Source organism: Pyxicephalus adspersus, chromosome 3, assembly GCF_032062135.1.
Source record: "Pyxicephalus adspersus chromosome 3, UCB_Pads_2.0, whole genome shotgun sequence".
Classification (NCBI taxonomy): Eukaryota; Metazoa; Chordata; class Amphibia; order Anura; family Pyxicephalidae; genus Pyxicephalus; species Pyxicephalus adspersus.
The window spans coordinates 67,861,442-67,882,480 of NC_092860.1; the positions used below are offsets into that span (position 1 = coordinate 67,861,442).

At 35.5% G+C, this 21,039-nt stretch overlaps 1 protein-coding gene across 1 annotated transcript in view; it reads left to right on the forward strand.

Moving 5' to 3' along the window:
• Window positions 1–19,387, forward strand: part of TMEM59L (transmembrane protein 59 like) — a 35,649-nt gene extending 16,262 nt beyond the window's left edge. Inside the window, exons 4-8 of the mRNA XM_072405045.1 lie at window positions 7,704–7,853; window positions 10,485–10,593; window positions 13,294–13,405; window positions 14,393–14,510; window positions 15,059–19,387. Coding sequence (XP_072261146.1) covers window positions 7,704–7,853; window positions 10,485–10,593; window positions 13,294–13,405; window positions 14,393–14,510; window positions 15,059–15,220 — 651 coding nt within the window. The 3' untranslated portion in view covers window positions 15,221–19,387. The remainder of the gene's footprint in view (window positions 1–7,703; window positions 7,854–10,484; window positions 10,594–13,293; window positions 13,406–14,392; window positions 14,511–15,058) is intronic.
• Window positions 19,388–21,039: the final 1,652 nt, after the last annotated feature.

The window sequence follows — 21,039 nt, forward strand, 5'->3', positions numbered from 1 at the left end:
CGGAGGTATAAGAGGGAGCTATCTATCCATGGTATCAAATTGAGATATATGCAAGATAGGGAATTTTCTAAAGAGAAACAGATTTTCCGATCTCTATTGTGAAACCAGTCTACTAGCTGGATTAGAAGATATCAGAAGATATTAGGCACCTTGGCACCTGCCGAAATCGCCTATGCAGAAAGGCGATACACTGTTAATTTGGAGAATATTTTTGCATCATTAGTTCATTAGTGAAATCGGTCTATAGTTGGAACATATCGAATGGTCCTTGCCCAGTTTGGGAAGGACAGTGATGTGGGATTCTAGACTTGGAGCTGGGAACAGGGTACCCACAGATATGGAGGAGAAGACCTTTGTTAATTTGTAGAACTTAGATATAAACCCATCAGGGCCAGGACTTTTGCCTGTCAGTGTGGTCTTTATGACCATTGAGACCTCCTCCTTTGTGATGGGTGTCTCTAGATGAGGGATAATGACCGATTCCAATGTTGATAAGGCAGAATGCTGGGGAGTTTGGGTGAGATTGAGGTTGTATTCTCTGCTATTTTGATATTCTTGATGGACTTTTAAACTTGTCACAGTTTACCTGTTTCTGAAAAGTAGTATATTTTTATAATACTCTGTAAAACCAGTAGTATTTATCTCCTTACGAGTGATTTCTAGTGCTGTAATATCTGAACACAACTTTACAAGACACAACTGTTATTTCACCTCTTCTATCCCGAGATAATCAGATTTGGTATTTTCTATCCAAAGCTTTTTTTAAGAAAGATTAAAATAAAATGTGTATATATATATATATATATATATATATATATATATATATATATTTATATATATATAGATATATACAGTGTATACACTGCTTTAATTGGCCTCTTTCATTCCATTTTTCTTGTTTTCAGTTATAACTACATAATAAAAAAATAAAAGGGTTTCTCCTGAAATAATTACTATTTAATTGCACTGCACGTTTCCTTTTTTTTTTTTTTTTTTTATTTTAGGCAGTACTGTCATTGACCATGCAAATGCACTAAATGTTAGCAGATGTCAACAGAAAACAGCAATTTTCTTTTGGTATATGACAATAGGAACCTGCTAGAGCGTGTGAACCTGCAATCCGTCATTGTAAGTGACAAATTAGAGTGCAGAGTTTGACATTTTTGTGAACAATGGTTCTGTATCACAAGGCTTTGTGTATGCAGCTTAGCAGCACTAGCACAAGGGAATGTAAAGATGTACCTTACAGATAGTTGTGCGTAGGATGGCTCTGTGTAGCTGAATAGCAAGGTTTCTCCATTTGTGTGCTTTAGAATGCAATTTTCTTCATGTCTTCATATCTGCAGGGAGAGATATAGCAAAGTGGGGACAATTTATTTCCCAAGATTACTTACTTATTTTTGACAAAAATTTTTCATACTTTTATTTTAGTAAAAAATGAACCCCAGATGCAGTGTAAAGGCCATTAAACTAAAAATCACACAAAAAATCTGCCTACTTTTAAGTAAACATTAAAAAATTTAAAAACATTGCATGATTACAGCAGCAGTGAGCAGTTATTTACTTCTTCTTACCCACTGGGACTGATTTATGAAAACTCTCCAAGGCTGAATAGGATACACTTTCATCAATGAAGCTGGGTGATCCTGGGTGATGATTTAGCACTGTTTTTTTCTAGTTAGGTCTGTTGAGATTAGTGTTTTTCAATTTAGTGTTATTTAACTTATTTCTTTAAGTAAGTCCCTAGTATCAAACAAACAAATAAAAAAACAAACAAATAAAGATACCTTCCTCTGTAGGTGTATGCTTTTAAATCTAATATGATGAGTTACTTGTACTTATTTGTGCTAAATTATGCCATAATGGTTGTAAGGTCTGTGTAACTTACTGTACAGTATATGAGGCTCAATTCACATTCACATGGATAAGATATATATCCTTTAAGTTAAAACTTTATAAATTGAGCCTTTAATGTATAGCAATCATGATTTGCAATGTATTACATAATGTAAGTAAGAGTTTCTTGGTTGGATAGGAACAGACATTCACCATGCAACCTTGCACCATGATGATTTACAAACACCAGCACTTTAAAAAAGAAGAATGTAACTGCATTACATACACAACTTTGGTGACACCCCCCCCCCCCCCCCAGTTGCAGAATTGCCATGTAATGGCAGTGGAAAACTCTGTTGCCCATGCCTGTCTTTAAAAAAAACAAAAACAAACTATAAGTCCCTTACATTCACCCTTCTTTGCCATTTCTTTGTATGTTGAAACATGTTGTTTACTAACAGATTAAAAGCCCTATTTGCCCATGGCTGCCTTGTCACTGGAAACAAGGGTCACTTGGCAACCACAGGAGATACCTGGCAAGCACTGAATATTAAGAACAGGGAGCAGGCAGAATGAAACTGCCCAATTAAAGCTTAACCTATGAGAAATCCCCTGACTTTGGAACTGGGCATGGTGAGTGCATAAGTAACTGAAAACATGCCCCCCCCCCCCCCACTGTCACTGGGGTGACATTATTTTTTAATAGCCCCATAATGCACCTGTGTTTCTACACACTGCAACGCGTAGTACCTTCTTCTGTTAATCTTCTGTTTTGCACTGCACAAGCCAGGATTTTTTAAACCTAAGAACAAAAATATAATATACTACAGCCTACCAGTTCTTAAATATAATAATTACATTAGTTTTTTTATACTAAAAACATTTTAGCAAGTACAAAAAAATACCAGAAATGGGGTGTATATAGCAACCAGGCTAAGGCACTTTCTCTATTAAGCAATCAAGGGAACAGTGTGGTAGTCTGTCAGACAGTTGGATTTTTTTAAAAGCCGGCATTAAGGGTCCAGGAGCCAGCCAAGGAAGAGTTGGGAGGGATCTCTGGCCACCTAGTCCATGTCCAGTTCTAAACCTGTACTTATATAACACAGGTGCTCTATTTTAGAGATTCAAGAGCTGACTGCTGAGAGCTCCAGTGACTTCTCAAAACTTGAAGGGAAAAGGAGCTCCGGTGACAAACACTTCAGAGTTAGCTATCAGATTTTGTTTATGCAAAAAGGACTTGTTGTTATGCTATATTAGCTACATAGGGAACTACCAAAGAGGTAGTTAGTGCCCCAGTAAGGCCAATATTTGCCTTTTGTTCTTTTGGTTTTGTGTTGACAGGCATCCTTGTGATACAATAAAGCACGCAGACAGGAGCCTGAACTTTGTCCTTTTGTTTAGAATGTGTAAATAATAAGAAATGAATGAAAGAAAAAATCAAGTCAAATATGTACGAAGGTTAGCATTTTCTGGATTGTGCAAGTGTTTTTCTATGCTTTCTAATGTTTTTTTTATTTATAAATATACCTGACATTAAAAATGTTAAGCTAGAATGGTCCCTAAATAAAGCTATATCCTAGGCTGTCCCTTTCCAACTTATCAAATGTACTGGTTCACTGTATTCATACACAGTGGGATTGTTAGTCGGCTGTAGGCTTCCCCCAGCGATCCCACGCTTTTCTGGATTTTTAAACTATTGGACAATTTATATTGAAATATAAAACAAGATTAAGCTTTGAATATGGGTTGATTGGGCAAAAAAAAATTAGGGCACAGAAAACTGATGTCAGGGAAATAAATATATGGAAGATAGTTCAGTCCCACACTAGGAAAGCTAAATGAGCTAAAATTATTCCTTTGAGATTGGAAAATAAAAACCCTTTACACTGCTTTACATTTCTTGGACCAAAAACACCTAAAAGTATTCCATTCCTTTTCTGATACAGATTTCCCCAGCACAGATATACCGTGTTTCCCCGATGATAAGGCAGGGCCATCAAATAGGACAGCCCCCCCTTTTTAGAGAAAAATGTAAAATAAGGGCACCCCCGCAAATAAGCCACCCACCGATACCTGCGCTTACCCGAATCGGGTGGTACGGTGGGTGACTCCATGTGGTTCCTCCGTCTGCCTCCATGGCTGCGTGCCGCGCCTCGTCATGAAGAGGAAGTGACAGGACTGCAGTGAGCGCACGTGACTCCGCCCAAGCAAACACAGGCAGCTTCCCTCATCCCTCCCTAACGGAGACTGCAGGAGTTTGTTCACGGCACATGAACAATAACTGTGTACTGTAGTCTTCTTCATGGGTAAATAAGGCATCCCCCTGAAAATAAGCCCTAGAGCATATTTTGGCCTTCCAAAAAAAATAAGACAGTGTCTTATCATCGGGGAAACAGGGTATTAACACTTTGCAAGTAATAATGTACCAGGCCATTTATTATAAACCCTAAAAGCCTAGAAGCTGGTTCTCAAATAATAAGCTGATTCTATTTGACACATTACTCTGCTTTTAAGTTGTTTATTATTTGAATCATTAAAAAGAGATGTCTTTGGGATCAAAGGAACTAGCAGAAAAAAATGGGTCCTAGTAATTGGATAAAGAATTGTACCCTAACTATATATATATATATATATATATATATATACTAAGTACAGTGATTAAGCATTTTACTTTAATTAATTACTTTTTTAATTCTAATTTTAAATGACAATACAAATAACATGAAATGGAGAACAAAACGCATTGAGCACATTTGAGCACACCAGATTTTAAATGTTTAATTCTAATGTATAAAGTAAAAGAAAAAAGGAATAAAGATTGTCCTCGATTTGTGAATTTGGAAAACCACTAAAGAACAGTGGAATCCTCTCATATACCCCAAATATGGATTTTCTAGCCTAAATTCAGATTCTAATACCTGCCCACCACTAAAGCAATTGAGAGAAATCCAATAGTGGGTAACAGGAGTTAAAGATGTGCTTTAAGCACAAAGCAAAATCTACATATAAATGGTTTTACCTTCCGAAGAAATTGTTAAACTTAAATGTAATACCTGTGTTGCAGGAAGACTCAGGCATTGATCTGCCTAAAGTACATCCCTGACATTAGTGTCTAGAATACTAAATACATTAGTGTCTAGAATACTAAATCATCAACCTTCTGCTTTTTTTGCCTAGTCCATTTTTTTGTCATGTTTTATTATCAGATATAGAGTCTGATGTGATACTACCAAATAATTTGACAAAAAAGTGTAAAAGTTCCAGGTTTTCTTAACACCTGCAGACTATATTCCCTTGCAAATTTAGCACATATTGATTTACAATACTTGATTCATTATGTGAAAAAATCAGATAACAATTGCTCTAGATTTTTACTTTCCACAAGTACATATATACTATTACCTACTCCATGTGCTTGTTGCTGCTGCCAGAGCCACTGCAGCGTAATTTGTCACATCACAGATCAGCCTGCTTTATGGTGGTTTGTGTTGGTGCTGCACATCTGCCAAGCAAGTGGCAACTGGGTAAGTATGTCAAAAATGAAAGCTGACTTTCTTGGCCTTAACTAGCAATGGTTAGAAATCATTGAAATACCAAGTTAATACCATGGGCTGGGCAAGGTGCCTGCGCCAGGTGTTTAAGGCTCTTTATTCCTTTACTTTCTTCTGGTTGGAGCTTGTGTGGGGTAAGCCACATGTCACCTTGGCAGCTTTTGACCTGTGTGGCTGTGGTTCGAAGTGAAATTTAAGCACAGCATAATACCTTTTTCATTCGCCAGTTCAGTACGCTCTGTGAAGCATTGTAGTTTCAGGGATGTTGAGGCCTTGGAAAAGGTGGAAGATGTAAAGAAGGCAGAGTTGTGTAAGAAGAATGTAAAGGAGGTGATACAAGTGTTTGAGTTGGGCAAGAATGAAGAATGAAGGTACAGTATATCATTTCTAGCCTTTTACCCAGCCATCATTTGAATAATTAAATTTACTCTTTGACTTGCATAGGGTACATAATGCTATTACTACATATTTCACATATAGTAATAGTATTTATGGTCAGGGAAAAAAGAAAGCTTTTTTGTGGAAAATAGTGGGGGCTTAAGCACCTTATAGAAAACCTTTGCAAATGGCTGATTACTTCTAAGGTTAGTTTAATGTAGATTACTCTTTTTTAATGTGGCAAATGGAAATCAATACTTTAGATGCTGATGGAGAAAAGTCTGGAAGTATCCTGTAAGGTGTCCTAAAAAGTTAAACAGGCATATCCAAACAATTACAGGCCACGCTGCTTATTTAACTCCTAATAGACTGGCACCTGGCTAACTACTGTACTAAATGTTTGTTTTGTTTTATTGTTTATGCATTTACATTGACTGGATAGTGTATGATATTGTATTTGTTGGTATTTTTAAAAACTTAATTTAACGTGATTTAAACAAAATTACCCTACTGTGAACTGATTCTGGGTACATACTCTTAAATTTTTTTCATGACCTGATAGGTCCCCTAACCTACTTGGCTTACCTATTTTTTGTTATTTTTGCTTAGAAAAATGGTGCTTAAGTTGATTTCTCTCCATCCTCCTTCTGTATCTTCCTGGATTGCTTTGGTTAAAGCCCACTTACCATATAGGATTTTTTTTTAAGTACACTTTCTTTCCCCCTCAGTGTACTCTTATTCCTCCAGTTTACCTTTTGCCAATTTCCCTCCTTCCAGGCATTTCCTCCTATTTTGTTTATGCATACAACTTGTGGCAGACCATTCCATGTCCATTTCTTTACACTTTATACATATATACACTGTATACATATATGTTGTTTCCAGTTTCTTTTTTTCTTTTGGTGTTTTGATGGAAGTGACGGAAGGATAGGCTTGCCACTCTGTATAGAAGCAGTTCCCATGAACATTCTTGCAAAAACATGGGAATAGTTTGAGTGGTTTCTTTCATGTACTCCAAAACCTGTGGGCTGGAAGGTTGGCTGCTACACATTAATACTATAGACCACTCAAAACCTTCTCCTATCTCCTCTTGATCTTGGACTTAATCTCACATAAGAGAAAGGTGACAGCTCTCTTTCTCCAAGCCTCTGAACCCCCAATCCATGGTCTAAGGAGGGCTGGCAGCACACTAACACAGGCAGCTATTCTTCTCTTGATTGCCCCACCCCCCTTCCTCCTCAGGAAATTAAGGAATGGGCATCAGTGCAACCTTTTCCGCTGCTTGGTTCATGTCCTTAAACAACAGACCCAAAATTGATAGCTGAAATAATTATTGTTTGCTCATTATGAACTGCTTTAGAGAATGTGTTGAATTTGGCATGGAGCCTGTTTATGACTTGTCGAAGCTTTGCATGTCTGGGAGGTGGAACTGGAGGAGGTGGTTTGAGTTGAGTGAAGGGATCATCCACTTTCAGGGTCATTCATTCTATGACATGCTTTAGTTGTTAGGGACGGGCAACACCATGTTGAGGAAATGGCAGCCGTGTCTCTAGTTTTGCAATCTGTGAAGTCCTTTTAAAGCATGTGCTGGAGCTGATTTAAGACCCAGTTTCACATGCCCTCCTCTGCTCTCCACCCCCATGGCTACCAACACTGTCTCTTTCTTTTTGCTCATGTTTCTCCTAGTTTTGAAATGTGTCTGGAATATAGGATAACTGTAATATTGGTACAAAATGTAAAAATAGTAAAAAAAAAAAAATATATTATTATTCCACTGATTTAATTGATTGTACTTAATTTTTTTTATCTGTGAATTAAATATTAGTAACCAAAAGGTGATTCTTAAACACAAATTTTATGTCACATATACATGTATGTACTTTACTTTCTGTTATTATGTAATAATATTTGTCTCACATAGTCGATTTTGTAATCTAGATTCTGGACTTCAGAATTCCCTCATCACTTTCCATGTTTGACCTGATCTCTGGCTTCTGCAGTGACCTTGTAAGTTCAGCTCAGAGCTTCATCTCATCCACTTGGACATTCTACCTGCAGTCTGATGATGGGAAAGTTGTGGTATTTCAGGTAAATACTGCTACACGTTCTTGCAAATGTTGATCTACAGGTTTTTGAAATAAATTCTCTATTTGTTTCATTGTTTTTTTTTTCATTGCAACTTACCAGTTTAATAAATGCTTTTTAAAAAAGTAGTACCTCTGTTTGCAGATGATGTACTAATGTTTATTACTTCCCATTTTGCCACTTTACCCAATCTGTTCAGGCTTTTTGGAGAATTTGAAAGGATTTCAGGTTTACGGGTCAATAGTGCCAAATCTCAAGCTCTTAATATTATTGTCCCAGCCCACCTACTTAAGCTTCTCACAAATTCATATAATTTTCAATGGAGTGAAAAATGGCTTCAATATCTTGGTATTTAACTGACCCCCTATTATAAAACCCTGTATCGTGCCAACTATAAACTTCTCTTTAAAAGTATTCACCCCCAATCCCCATTCTAGTTCAGAATGTACATCATCTGCAAACAAAAAATTACTTTATTTCAAGCCCTATCTGTCCTTTTATGGACCTCAAACTTAAATACATGAATAAATGGGAACAGGACCTTAGGATAATCTGGGAAAAGGACTAAACATTTTTAGCGTTATCCAAAATTTCTCTGAACTCGGGCCTCATTAAAGCTAATTGTAAGATTCTATTGCGGTGGTACCTGGTCCCAGACCGCTTAGCAAAATACATTTCAACAACTACTCCACTGTGTTTTAGAGGGTGTGTGACTATAGGCACTATATTTCATATTTGGTGGACATGCCCTTAACCTCCCCAGCGGTTCATTTCTTTCCGGTTTTATATGTCTAAAAGCAGTACCCTGCTTTTCATGAAAATTTATTTTACTGTATAAGGTAATAGTATGAGTATAATAAAGTTTGAACCACAAAATCATTTAAACAATAAATTGAATAAATTAAAAAATCTATAAATTTAAAAAAAAATGTAAAAAAATTTTATAAAAAAAAATTTTTTTATAAAATTATATTAAATTTAAATTAAATTTAAGAAAATAAAAAAAAATACACAATATACTCATACTATTATATATACTGTAAAAAAATGGTATTGAAAACAATGTACTGCTTTTACACATAAAAATCCAATGTATTGCCTTCAATACAGTTATTTTGTATTGAATGCAATACAAATAGATTTTGAATTTCCCGCCCCGCCCGGCCGGGACGTACACACGCACCGAGGTCACCGGGAACTCCCCCGGTGACTCATCGGATGCAGAAGCAGGCAGAAGAAAGAAGACGGAGATCGCGGCGCTGTATTTACTAACCTTCCATAGGTGTTCCAACCCCGAGTGTGTACCACTTTTAGCAACTTTTTTCTACCCCGAGTCACACTCGGGGTTACCGCTAGGGAGGTTAAGCCCAAGTATACTGGTCTGCAGTTTTCCAACTAATTCTAGATGTTACCTCCAACAATATCGGCAAAGCTCCAGAATCGGCTTTGTTTAGCAAATTGGACTGCCCTTTACCTTCCTGCTCGAGAAAACTCATTAGCCTGATTTTATTGACTGCTCCAATCTCTCTCTATTGATCTCATAGCTGTAAAATTGAACTGGATTATGGTTAATGACAAGTTATCTAGTGTACTCACTGACAAAATGGAGAAATTTGAACTCATTTGGTCAGCCTGGATCAACTACAACTCACCTTTAAGACCTTTTTTTTCTTTCTTTTTTTTTTAATTTAACCTCCCTAGCAGTAATCCCGAGTGTGACTCGGGGTGGATTTTAGTTGCAAAAAGCGTTAATCCCGAGTCACACTCGGGGTTACTTTAACCTAAAAAAAAACCACACTTACCTTGCTCCATCCCTGTCCCACGACGTCCTGCTCGTGTCCTGGGGACACTTCCTGCTCTTCCGATCTCCAGCTGCTAACTGCAGAGCCGAGATCAACGGATTTCCTGTGATGTTGGTGCGGCCGGAAGTTAGCGGCAGGAAATTCAAATCACTTTGCATTGTATTCAATACAAAATAGCTGTATTGAGTCCAATACAAGGAAATATTCATATATATATATACATGTTATATGCTGCTGTGCAGTTATATGGCATGTTAAACTATATTTTTTTTGTTTTTGTTCATTTTGTTTTTTGTTTTTTTTTTGTAAGTTAATTAATAAATTTATAACTATTGCACATTTGGTGAGTTTTGCCTAAGAATTATAGCCTACAATATAAAATAAATTTCCATGCAAAAAAATATTATCACTTTTTGCACAGAAATTTGGACAGAATCAGACCGCTAGGGGGGTTAATACTGCTAGGTCTCCTCCCTTTTCCCCTCTCTTTTCCCCTTGTCTGGCCTCTTATTGTTACCCCTTTGTCTGATGTCTTTTCCATGTCCCCCCCCCCCCCCCCCCCCCCTTGTCCTTTCTTTATTTAACTGAACACTTACAGTCCAATACAGTGAAGAACCTAATGGGTGCACAAAAGTAGCCTAAAACTCTAGAAACACTATTCTTTTATGTACAAAAAATCAGCCAGTTGCCCATTTCTAAAGTAGTCAGGAGCCTAACCTTAGCCATACCAGAGCTATAAAAAAAACAAAAAGAAAAAACCATCCTTGAATTCTAACCATTCTATTTAATAATGATTGTTATATGGCAATAAAAAAAATTATTTATCTTTCAGTCCCAGCCAGAAGTGGAGTACCCAGTGCTAGAGCTTCAAGCTCCAAGGTCAGAGGTCACTGATAAGAACTGGCTTTCATCCCGATTTAATACTCTGAAGCCGAACACAGGTATAGTACTAATTGTATTTCATCTTTATGGATAGCAAGAAAAATCTTTTGATTTGCTTTGCTCTGATGTATATGTATTTTGCCATGACACTAATTCAAAACAGTAGTGTGAAGAAGTAAAAAAATGTATTAAAGTAAATATGGTGATTGCATTTACCACTATAAGGCCTTTTAAAAAGTATTTGATTATAATGATAAATGATTTAACACATCAGATGTGCATCAGAGCCAACATCATCCCAAAGTGGTGAGATTGCAATGCATAATGGAAGTGCCAAGGAAAATTTCTAGCACACAAGTTGTTATCAATGGTGCTGTGGACACTTGGTAAATTTGAGCAGAATGATTCCACTTGTTTTATATATTATAATACATTAGGCAAAAATGTGGTCTGCATTTTTATCTCTGGAATCTTTTATCTGGAAATTGTAAGACAAGAAGTGAAGACTGACATAGAATGTGTCTAGAAAGCTGTTACCATTTTGTACTGAGGAAGGAGAGTTGCCAAGGAAGATATATTACATGCTTGATTATCTGTCTATATTAACCTCCCCAGCGGTAACCCCGAGTGAGATTTAGGAAAAAAAAAAGATGCTAAGAGCAATAACCCAGAGTCACACTCAGGGTAGGTAAACCTATGGGAAAGATAGTAAATACAGCCTTTACCTGATCCGCCGGCGTCCCTCATCGTCCTTCGCATCTTCTTCTTTCCTCTGGCCGGCTTCCCGGTGACGTTGGTGCGTGTGGACGTCCAGTTCGGGGTGGGGCGGGGCGGGAAATTCAAATCTGTTTGTATTGCATTCAAATGCATTCTGAATGCAATACAGTGAATTTATATGTGTAAAAGCAGTACATTGTTTTTCATGAACATTTATTTTACAGTATAATATAAAAGTATAATATTTAAATTTAAAAATTATTATTTAAATTATTATTTATTATTTATTTATTATTATTATTTAAATAAAATTTATTTATAAAATTATTTTGTGTTTCAAACTTTACTTTTCTTTACTTTACTATTATACTCATACTAATATAATATACTGTAAAATAAATTTTCATGTAAAACTATTTACCGCTTTTAGACATATAAAACCGGAGAGAAATGAACTGCTCAGGAGGTTAATGAATTATAAACAGTGAAATCCTGCCTAATTTGAGAATCACTGTGCAAACTGAAGAATTTGCTGGGGAGCACTGAACAGATTATTTATTAAGTTTTATAAGATATTATGGATTTAAGTTAATTGATTACATTGTTGTTTTGACACTTGGATGTGTAAATGTGTGGTGGGAATAACATACTGTTTGTTCTGACACATTGAGATATATTGAATTGTATCATTCAGATCAATTATATTGGGAATTTCACTAAAAGTGCTGAAGCTATGTAGTTTTTTTACTTCTGTTCTGTTTTTCTAAATACATACCTAAACCCTGTTACAGAATGGTACAACTGACTTGCCCACCGAGTACCTACCATGAATTAATATTATATTAATAATAATTCTAATTTAGCAACTAATAGAATTATTTAGGCAAACTGTATTATTATGCTCATGCTAATTACTTTGAAAATAAAACCCAACCAAACCCAAACCCAACCAAATTTATAATATATATACTTTTGAGTTCTCCTTTATTCACTAGTGTTAAGAATCTGTTTATGATTAATATTATTAGATGACAGATGTTTGTACTGCATTAATAAATCAGTCACACGTTTTACATTATGGAATAACTGAATCATCTTGTTTGAGAAGTGGAAAGAACAACAGCGTGAAGTTACCCATAAACAGACACTTAAGTTTCTTTTGGCACCAGGAGCCCAGCATGGTAATTTTTGGTGTGTTGCTCTCTGAAAACATGTCTAAATAAAATAATATTTTAAATGTATTTGATTTTTAACTTAGTGTATCCCCAACTGTTATTTTGACAGTACAGTGAATTTTAACCTTTATGCACCCTCTCACGTAAGCTACAGTAAACCCTTATAGGAGCACAATTACATTGGGCCTGATTTAATAGTTCTCCAAAACTGCAAGATAGACTTTCATGGGAGAACCTGGGTGATCCAGCAATCCTGGAATAGATGTCTTGAAAATTGTTTGTTACTAGTTGCAAATGTTTTCAATCCTGGACTAGATCCATTTGAGGTTTACTGGATTACCCTTGTTCTCTCATGATAATTTATCCACTCCTCTCCCGTCTCTTATCCTTCTCTCAGGGAGCTTTATTAAATCAGTCCCTGTGTGCTGGGCATCTCATGTATCAACAAATGGCAACCAGTGTTTTCATGGTAAAAAAAATTAGGATGTACCACTCTATTAACCTCTCTGACGGTATTCCCAAGTGTGGCTTGGGGTTAATTTTCAGTACCAAAAGAAGTAACCCCGAGCCACACTCGAAAATAACGCATTGTAAAGGGCTTACCTGGTCCCCACAAACCCGCAGCGTCCTCCAGCGATGTCCACCTGGCATCTCTGTCCCCTGGCTTCGCGCCCCCGTCGTCTTCATTGGGCCGGTGCGCTGGGGGGTGTGTCTGACAGAAAATTTATACAGAAAGTACCGCTTTGACAGCAAAAATGCTGTCATAATCAGACTGCCAGGGAGGTTAAAGAACTATTAAATGTCACATTTTGTCACATTAATATGCAGTCAATAAACAGCAAAATAAGTATTTCCATGTATTAACAGGCATTCGTGAAAAAGTGGAGAAGAATTCAGGAAAGGAATCCAAAATGAAACACAAGTTATCCCATCTGGAAACTCCACAGTCTGAACATGATTTTCTAGGGTGTATGTCCAAGTAAGGAACGATGATACAAATGTATAATATAACTGAAATTTAAAAGGCAATTTTTTTCTAATACTGTTTTCTAATAATGATCTAATACTGATAGAATTTTTAAGGATAAAATGTTAAACCTTGGGGGAAAAAGAGGGTAAGCCTGTGTTTTTTGCTACCTATTCTTTCTTTAGTTATTTCACATTTTTACTGGAGAATTAGGAGATATATGGTGGGTAAACTCTATATTACTAATGGATTGGTAAAAACTCACCAATTACTAAGGGGTAATTTGTTTTTATAATAGAGAAAACTTTTTAAGTGCATAGGGAGCTACCGAAAAGCAGCGGCATCAGAAGAAAAGGAGGAGGAAAGAGAAACATGGGCAACTAGGGTGGGAGGAGGAGGAATAATGACAGTAGAATGGGGACATGAACAGAACAGCTTAATCAGGCAGGGGGGAAGAAGAAGCAGCCTGATGGAGACAGAGATGAGCAGCTGATATGCAGTGCTAGTAGACAGACTGACTTAATACAGAAAAGTGGTATTAGAGGATTAGTACCAGTGGGCAGCGATTGGCTATCACTTACACAGAACTAGGCTCCATCAACACTCTTTGTAAATGTAATAGACAGCTAGTTACCTACAGATCACATTCATTTACAAAAGGGCAGAGTTGTCAGGAACCACCTCAGATGGTTGATGAAGCAACTATGAGCTTGAAGTCAGTGTAAATGCAGCTGATGGAAGGCTTACTGGTCGGATTGCAAGCAGTCCAGTTTCACCATAAGCCTTTTCTCCCTGGCAGCAAGGTCTGCTGTAAATTTATTTTTGTTCTGTGTTACCTTTGGGAAAATGCTTTACCATATCTTGTCCTCCCAGACCCCTGTATTACAAAAAAATAGGAAATACAAACCTAACCTAACTTTTTTTTAGCTTATTTAAAAGAAAACAAAATGTGAATGAAATTGAGATTCAATTAAATTTCCTCAAACATTTTCCTTGCAGACGGTCTGGATTACCACGCTGGATTTTGGCTGCCTGCTTGTTCCTGTCTATTATGGTTATGCTGTGGCTCAGCTGTGCTAGTTTGGTGACTGCACCTGATCAGCATGTTAAGGCACAGGTATTGGATTGCATTCTCTTGCATGTTCTTGCAATATTCATACACATTAGGTTGTGATATTTTATGTAAATAATAACATGGGATTTACTAATATTAAGTAGTTGGGTGAACCTTCCAGTGGCTTGGACTTTCTATTTGCTGGTGGTAACACTCTACAGGCTTTTCCAGTGTTGCATGCATTTTGAAGCTTAATGACAGCTTAATAAGGTTCATATAAAGGAAAAAAAAAGTGTAAAAAAAGAGTAAAGTTTATACAAGGAAAACAAGTGCTGACTGCAGTTTGCAAAAATTGGATAGATACAAGATGAGTCACATAGGACCTGATTAACATTAAAATTAAAATGGGTATTTCTAATAATAAAATCCCTGCAATTTATGGATGAATTGCTGCTGATCCATTGTGGCCAGAGAGATATAGACGGGTTTACAAAAATGTTCATGTTACAAATACTATAAAAACTTTTAATATATATTAAACAAAATTTAACACTCTGTCAGAGGCTTTATTTTAGTAAAGATGGTTGACATTTTATTTTTCTTCCTAACAGCCATTGAGTATAAATGGTGACAAAGAATACCTAGAAGACATGGAAAAGCCAGACCCTTTCCCTCTGCCACCTGTTGTTGCAGTTACTATCTGCCCAACTGAAGAGAGTGAGGAGGCTGGGCCACTGCCAGTGAAAGTGGACCTTGGCAAAACTATCATTTAAAATGTTTGTTTCTAAACCTTTACTGCTAGAGGGGGGTGTGCACTACATTGCATTAAAGTCTCCTACAGAATAAAAGGGGATAATTGTCTTGTTATACTGGTTTAATGAACAGTGCTCTTTTTGCTTCCTTTCTTTGCAAAGCATCTGGAATGGTTGCTCCACAAATGGTCAGAGCCTGTTAGTGCATACTGTGCAGAGTCAAAAATTCCTTGTCAGTTCTTGTGAAAAAAATATTCCAGAAGTTTTTATGGATGCAATGTTCCCACAGCACATTGAACATTTCTGGTTTGTATCTTGTACTGATGTATGACAAGATCAAATTATTTTACAGCGCTAACAAAATGTATGTGCTTTATATAGAAAATGATATTATAATAATGTAACATTATTAAAGTAATCAAAGTGTAAGATACAGCTATGGCTCAGGTTGATTCACTCACAATATACATCATCATTTTTAAAGACCATAGTCTTCTGCAAATTGGTATGACAGCCTTTGGTGTACAAGAAGGCTCATTTGGCAGCATGTGTGTGATTCTTCTATATCAAATATCTCTTTCAAAGAATCAAAAAATCATTTTAAAATGAAGACTTTGTATGAAAAATTAAGTGCAGACCTCACAGCAGAATACTCTTTTATATGTTGGCCTTTAGGATCTGTGGTCTTATTAAAATTATATATATATATAGGACTTTTTTTAAAGGCTGTAAGTGTTTCGTTGTGTGATTGGTCTGCTAAATTGTAGTTCAATGTGTTCAGGCTTTTTTGTGCACCATTGTCTAGGTTCTCAATGTTTTAGTTATTTCATCTTTATCTTTTTTTTGACAGATTTTAAATGTTGACTTATTTAGTTGACTTGACTAAATGCATTTACTGGACTTATATGCATTTACTGGATTGCACTGGTGGGACTATTTCCTCTGTAAAAAAAACTAGTCAAGTTTAAGATTTACAGATTTCTTTTTCAGTAATTAAAGTTGCCTGCTGTGAAGGTTATGTTCCATATGTCTTTTTATTGTCAGAGATCCTTCTGTATAGCATACTATTTAATTATTGGTAGCACTAGTTACCAATAATTAAATTAATATATATTAAAAAAAAATACTAGTTACCAATAAAAGGAAATGAGTTTCAACAATTTCCCAGTTAGGTTTAGTTAGAAAAGTAAACTTAGGAACTAATCAGGTTCCAGCTGTCATCTTTTACATATTTCTCAAGTGTACGCGGAATAAAACATTTTTTGGTATATCATAACATAAATTTATTTTTCTTTTATCAATGTTTAATCTCTTTCAGCAGTAAATCGCCTGACACATCAATCTCATTCTTTTATTTTGTATATGAATATATATATATATATATATATTTGTATATTAACTGCTTTCAATTTTTTTTTTACACGTTTATACTGTTCTTTTAAAATTCTTCTTTTTCCCACCTATTTAATTAATGTGTTTGCATATTTCTTATGGTAAATATTTACTAAAGGCTGAAATGATGTTTATTGATTTATACAAAACACAAATCGATATGTGCAGAGAAACAAGACTTTAACGGCATATATAAAACTCTTAAAATATTTTATTGGTACATCATATTAAAAAGTAAATCCTGAATAAGTGGTGTCACACCACGAAACGCGTCGATGATACACTGGAACTTCTTGTGAGACCTGCTATAATGTTTCAACTATGTATTTATGTTGATACATTTATGTAAAAGTGGATGTATGTCTGGATATTGTAATATAGGGACACAGTGGTTCCCATTCTGGGACACTGCAAAAATTAATGTCTCCTATTTTACTTTTTAATATGATGTGCCCATAAAATATTTTAGAAGTTTTATATATGTCGTTAAAGCCCCGTTTCTCTGCACATATGGATTTGGTCTGTATTTGGGATGTGTTTTTGTACTGTTATAGGTTTGCAATAGTAAAATAACCACATTTTCATGCTGGACACTTTCATTTGTGACAAAACTAAATAATTGTTTATTTAGAATAATACTTATAATACCTCTATCGGCTGCTGTACTTGTACCTTCAACCTCCAAATGCTTTCATAAAACACTACATAACTTACTTGATGCATTTGGTGATTTGTTGGTAATTAAGTGACTGTAAGATAAATGTTATACAGAGCAAACAATATTTGGTGTTTTGCGCTACAGAAAGTTTGCTTTGCAGTGCATTAAAAATTTGCATTTAAATTGTATCTAATCCAGGGAGTGCACAGTGAAAAAAAAACATATACTACTGATTACACATTTATGGTTGAGTATCCATATAACTGAACAGTAGAAGTCAATTCAATAATCAGCTCATCTTGTATGTTTATGTAGCCTTAGTCACTCAAGTAAACATCTGGTAGGTGACCTGAAAGTTTCAGTTATTCAACCACAATATTTTTTTTATTTAGATACCCAGGAGGAGGCCAAAAAGTATATATTCATGATTCTCAAGTACCTATTACCAAGACCCTAGCAGTTTAATGGTTATCTACCTATACCAGTATATACCTATTTTTGAAAATTTTCCAATAGTAAAAACAGAACCGATCAGTCAGTACAGTGGTATCTGCTAAACATTTGAAATAAGAGCAAGGTTTCTTAAATAAAAATACTATTTTGAGGGGTGAGTGTGCAGATTTTATGTATGTAGACATAAGACATATAAAAAGAACCGCTGTTGTCTGCTGTAAAATTATTAGATTTTTGTAACGTACAGCATAAAAATCTGTGCGTAAAAATGACCACTTTGGAAGTTCAGAAATGTTCACTATCTCTAAAACGGTGATAAACTCACCGCTACTCAGTCATTACAAGGCTATTCCCAAAAACATCTTGAGTAATATCACTCGGTTCTGATGAGCTGAACTGTGTGGTCATCCTAATAAACAAAGAAACCCAAATCCATTGGCTGTGTGCTTTTGTTAGAATAGGTTTTGCAATGAACAAAGTTCTAGGGGTACCTATTAAAAAACGCCAAGAAAAGCTCATTAGATGCCTTGTAATGAAAGAAAGAGAAAGAGAGCAGTCTTGAAGCTTCCTAGTAAACCCAATTTATTTGTGTGACAGCTCCAGCTGTCGAAATCCATTCATCCGCCACTCTTCATTTCTTCTAATAGACATGTCTGGCAGTATGCACTATTATGACAATATATACTGTTGGCAGTGATGAGAATATATGCACATTTTCATTTGAAAGTGAAAAAATACCCAGTTTATGTTGGGTTGTAAAAACACCTTCAGAAGTTATATGGTGCCCTTGTTTTTTTATCTTTTTAGTTAGCAGTAACATAGTAGTTAAGGCCTTTTGCTGTTTATCAATGACTGCACAGTGTATCACCATAAGTTTTATTACTATGGTAACTAAATACTTAATCAATGTTAATGTGACTGTGAATGCTTTGTGTGTATAGGACAATTATGGAATAGTAAACATGCAGCCACCAATGAATGCAACAAGGTGCAGTAAGCAGTTCACATTTTAGTCACTGTGCAGCAAATAGGAACATAGCTGCTTTATACGGTATTTTCACATACCTACCAACTCTTTGTTTCATCTGCTTTGGGCCATAATGCAATTCTTGTGTACTCAATATCCCAAATTTCTTTTTTTCTGCACTTTTGATTTACATATTTAGTTTGTTTTTACACCACCAACCAATATCTGCTGGCTTTGATAGATTTACACAGCTTTCACCCAAAAATCACACATTTTTGTTTTGGAGGCAAACGCAGTGTAAATCTTGTGTGAAACCATTAATACATTATTAAATAAGAATTTTGATCATTGTCCAATGATTATTTTAATAATACACATGTATAGAAGAAGGCATCTCTTTGGTGTATGTATATTCCATAGTTTTTTGTAACTCTTGCTGATTATGACAGTAGAAATTAAAGCATAGACAATGTCTTTTTGTGGTATGAACATTATGCATACACTGTAGAACTGCTTAATACGCATATATTTGCTTTCTTGCAAAATAAATAGATCTTTTGTGCTGTTAACTGCAAGAAGCTTGTTTAATATTTAGGCCAAAGCATCAGAGAGCCATAATCTTGTATAATCTCAGATAACATGTTAATATTGCATTGCTGTTTTTTATGTGAATACATCATTGAACTATTCTCCAGAAAAAATAAACATTGGAAAACTATGTCATTGTTTACTTTATGATTTGAAAGGATATCAATGCCAACATTAATATTGCATTTGTTAATACTCCAAATTCATCCCTGTTCTTTCTTTTCTTTTTTCCTCTTTTCCTTACACATTTACTGATGAGGATCTATACAGTATGACATAGGTGTCTATCTGTAAGCTAAGCATTTATAGTATATACCAGTGATGGCAAACCTTTTAGAGACCACAAAGTTATTGCAAAGTGCCAACATGTCAATTTAATTTGCATACTGGAGTTTTAGTTTAGAAAACTAACAGTTTGTCCTAGAAAAAAAACACAACAGAGCTTTCAATGATACAAACAACTTTCAGCTTTTCAATGATACAACAATTTCCAGATTTCCTAAATCTAACCAGTTTAAACAGGAAAGATCAAGTTCTTTAAATTTGACTTCATCTGAAGAAGTTAGAAAACCCAGGGTTTTCTCCATCTCACGGAACTGTAAAAATCTGTTACTAAAATTCACCTTTGCAGCTGCTACAATGGTAGAAAATCCCATGTAGATTTCCTGATGGCTTATAGGATTGTTTGCAAATGTTGTAGAATTTTCTAAATGCATTTTTAGATTTGGAAAATATTTCAGCAGCCCACTTGCAAGGTCTATTTCAAAAACCTGCAGTTTTCTCTCAAATGTTTTGATATCACAAAACGTCCTTTCTGCTGTTTTCAATACACCTTGTAGTTGCTTGTTCAGTACATTGAAGTGTAGTGCAAAATCTGTAAAAAAAAACATGAGGTTGGTACGCGAGGCCATATCAGTGAGCTGTGGATATTCCTGCCCCTTTTCATTCATAAACAGCCTAATTTAATCCAAGCATGAAAAAGGGAATTGCTCCCAGACAACATGGCCGTTTTGATAATATCCCCATCAGAGAGGGGCTTACCATGTTTTGCTATGCACAGTGAAATTTGAAAACTGGTAGCAGTCAGATGATTTGTTTCATAAAGATAGTTGCAAAAACCAAGTCACTCACCAAGAAACTCTTTTTTTTCAGTTTCTTTTGTGGTTGGTGTCAAAGTTCCATCTGAAACTTGATATGCGACACACAACACTTTCATTACACAGAATCTATAACACTTTACGATTACGTTCAATTACTTCAAATGACTCTGTCCAGGCCTCTTGGAATGACCTTCCACTATCTTTTTGTTGTACTCATTTTTGGGTGTTCAAGACTTGAGTTTAGAAAAACACAAACTAAGACATTGTCCTTGAGACAGAAAATGATCAACATCTTCCTAGTAAGGTGCAGACAGCAAAAACATTATTAAAAATATTAATAATAATAATATTATTATTATTAATAATATTAATAACCCCATAGGTGTTTTAACCTTTCCCTGCTCTATACAAGACCACAATTTACAGTCTTATCAGTGCAGGAGAGGACATCACTGGGTAAATCAAAAAGCAGCCCAGAGTGAAGTTTAAAGGCTCACTCACATTACAGGAATGCAGGAAATTTTACTAAACGCATGCCAATTGTATAGCACTGCAGCACATTGCACACCATTTTCTTAAAGCACTGTGGACAGCAACACACAGTGGCAGGGTTCCCAGTAGCACATTTCAAAAGTTTGTTTGGAAGAGGCATTAACAAATGATGAAGATGATGAAGTAATAA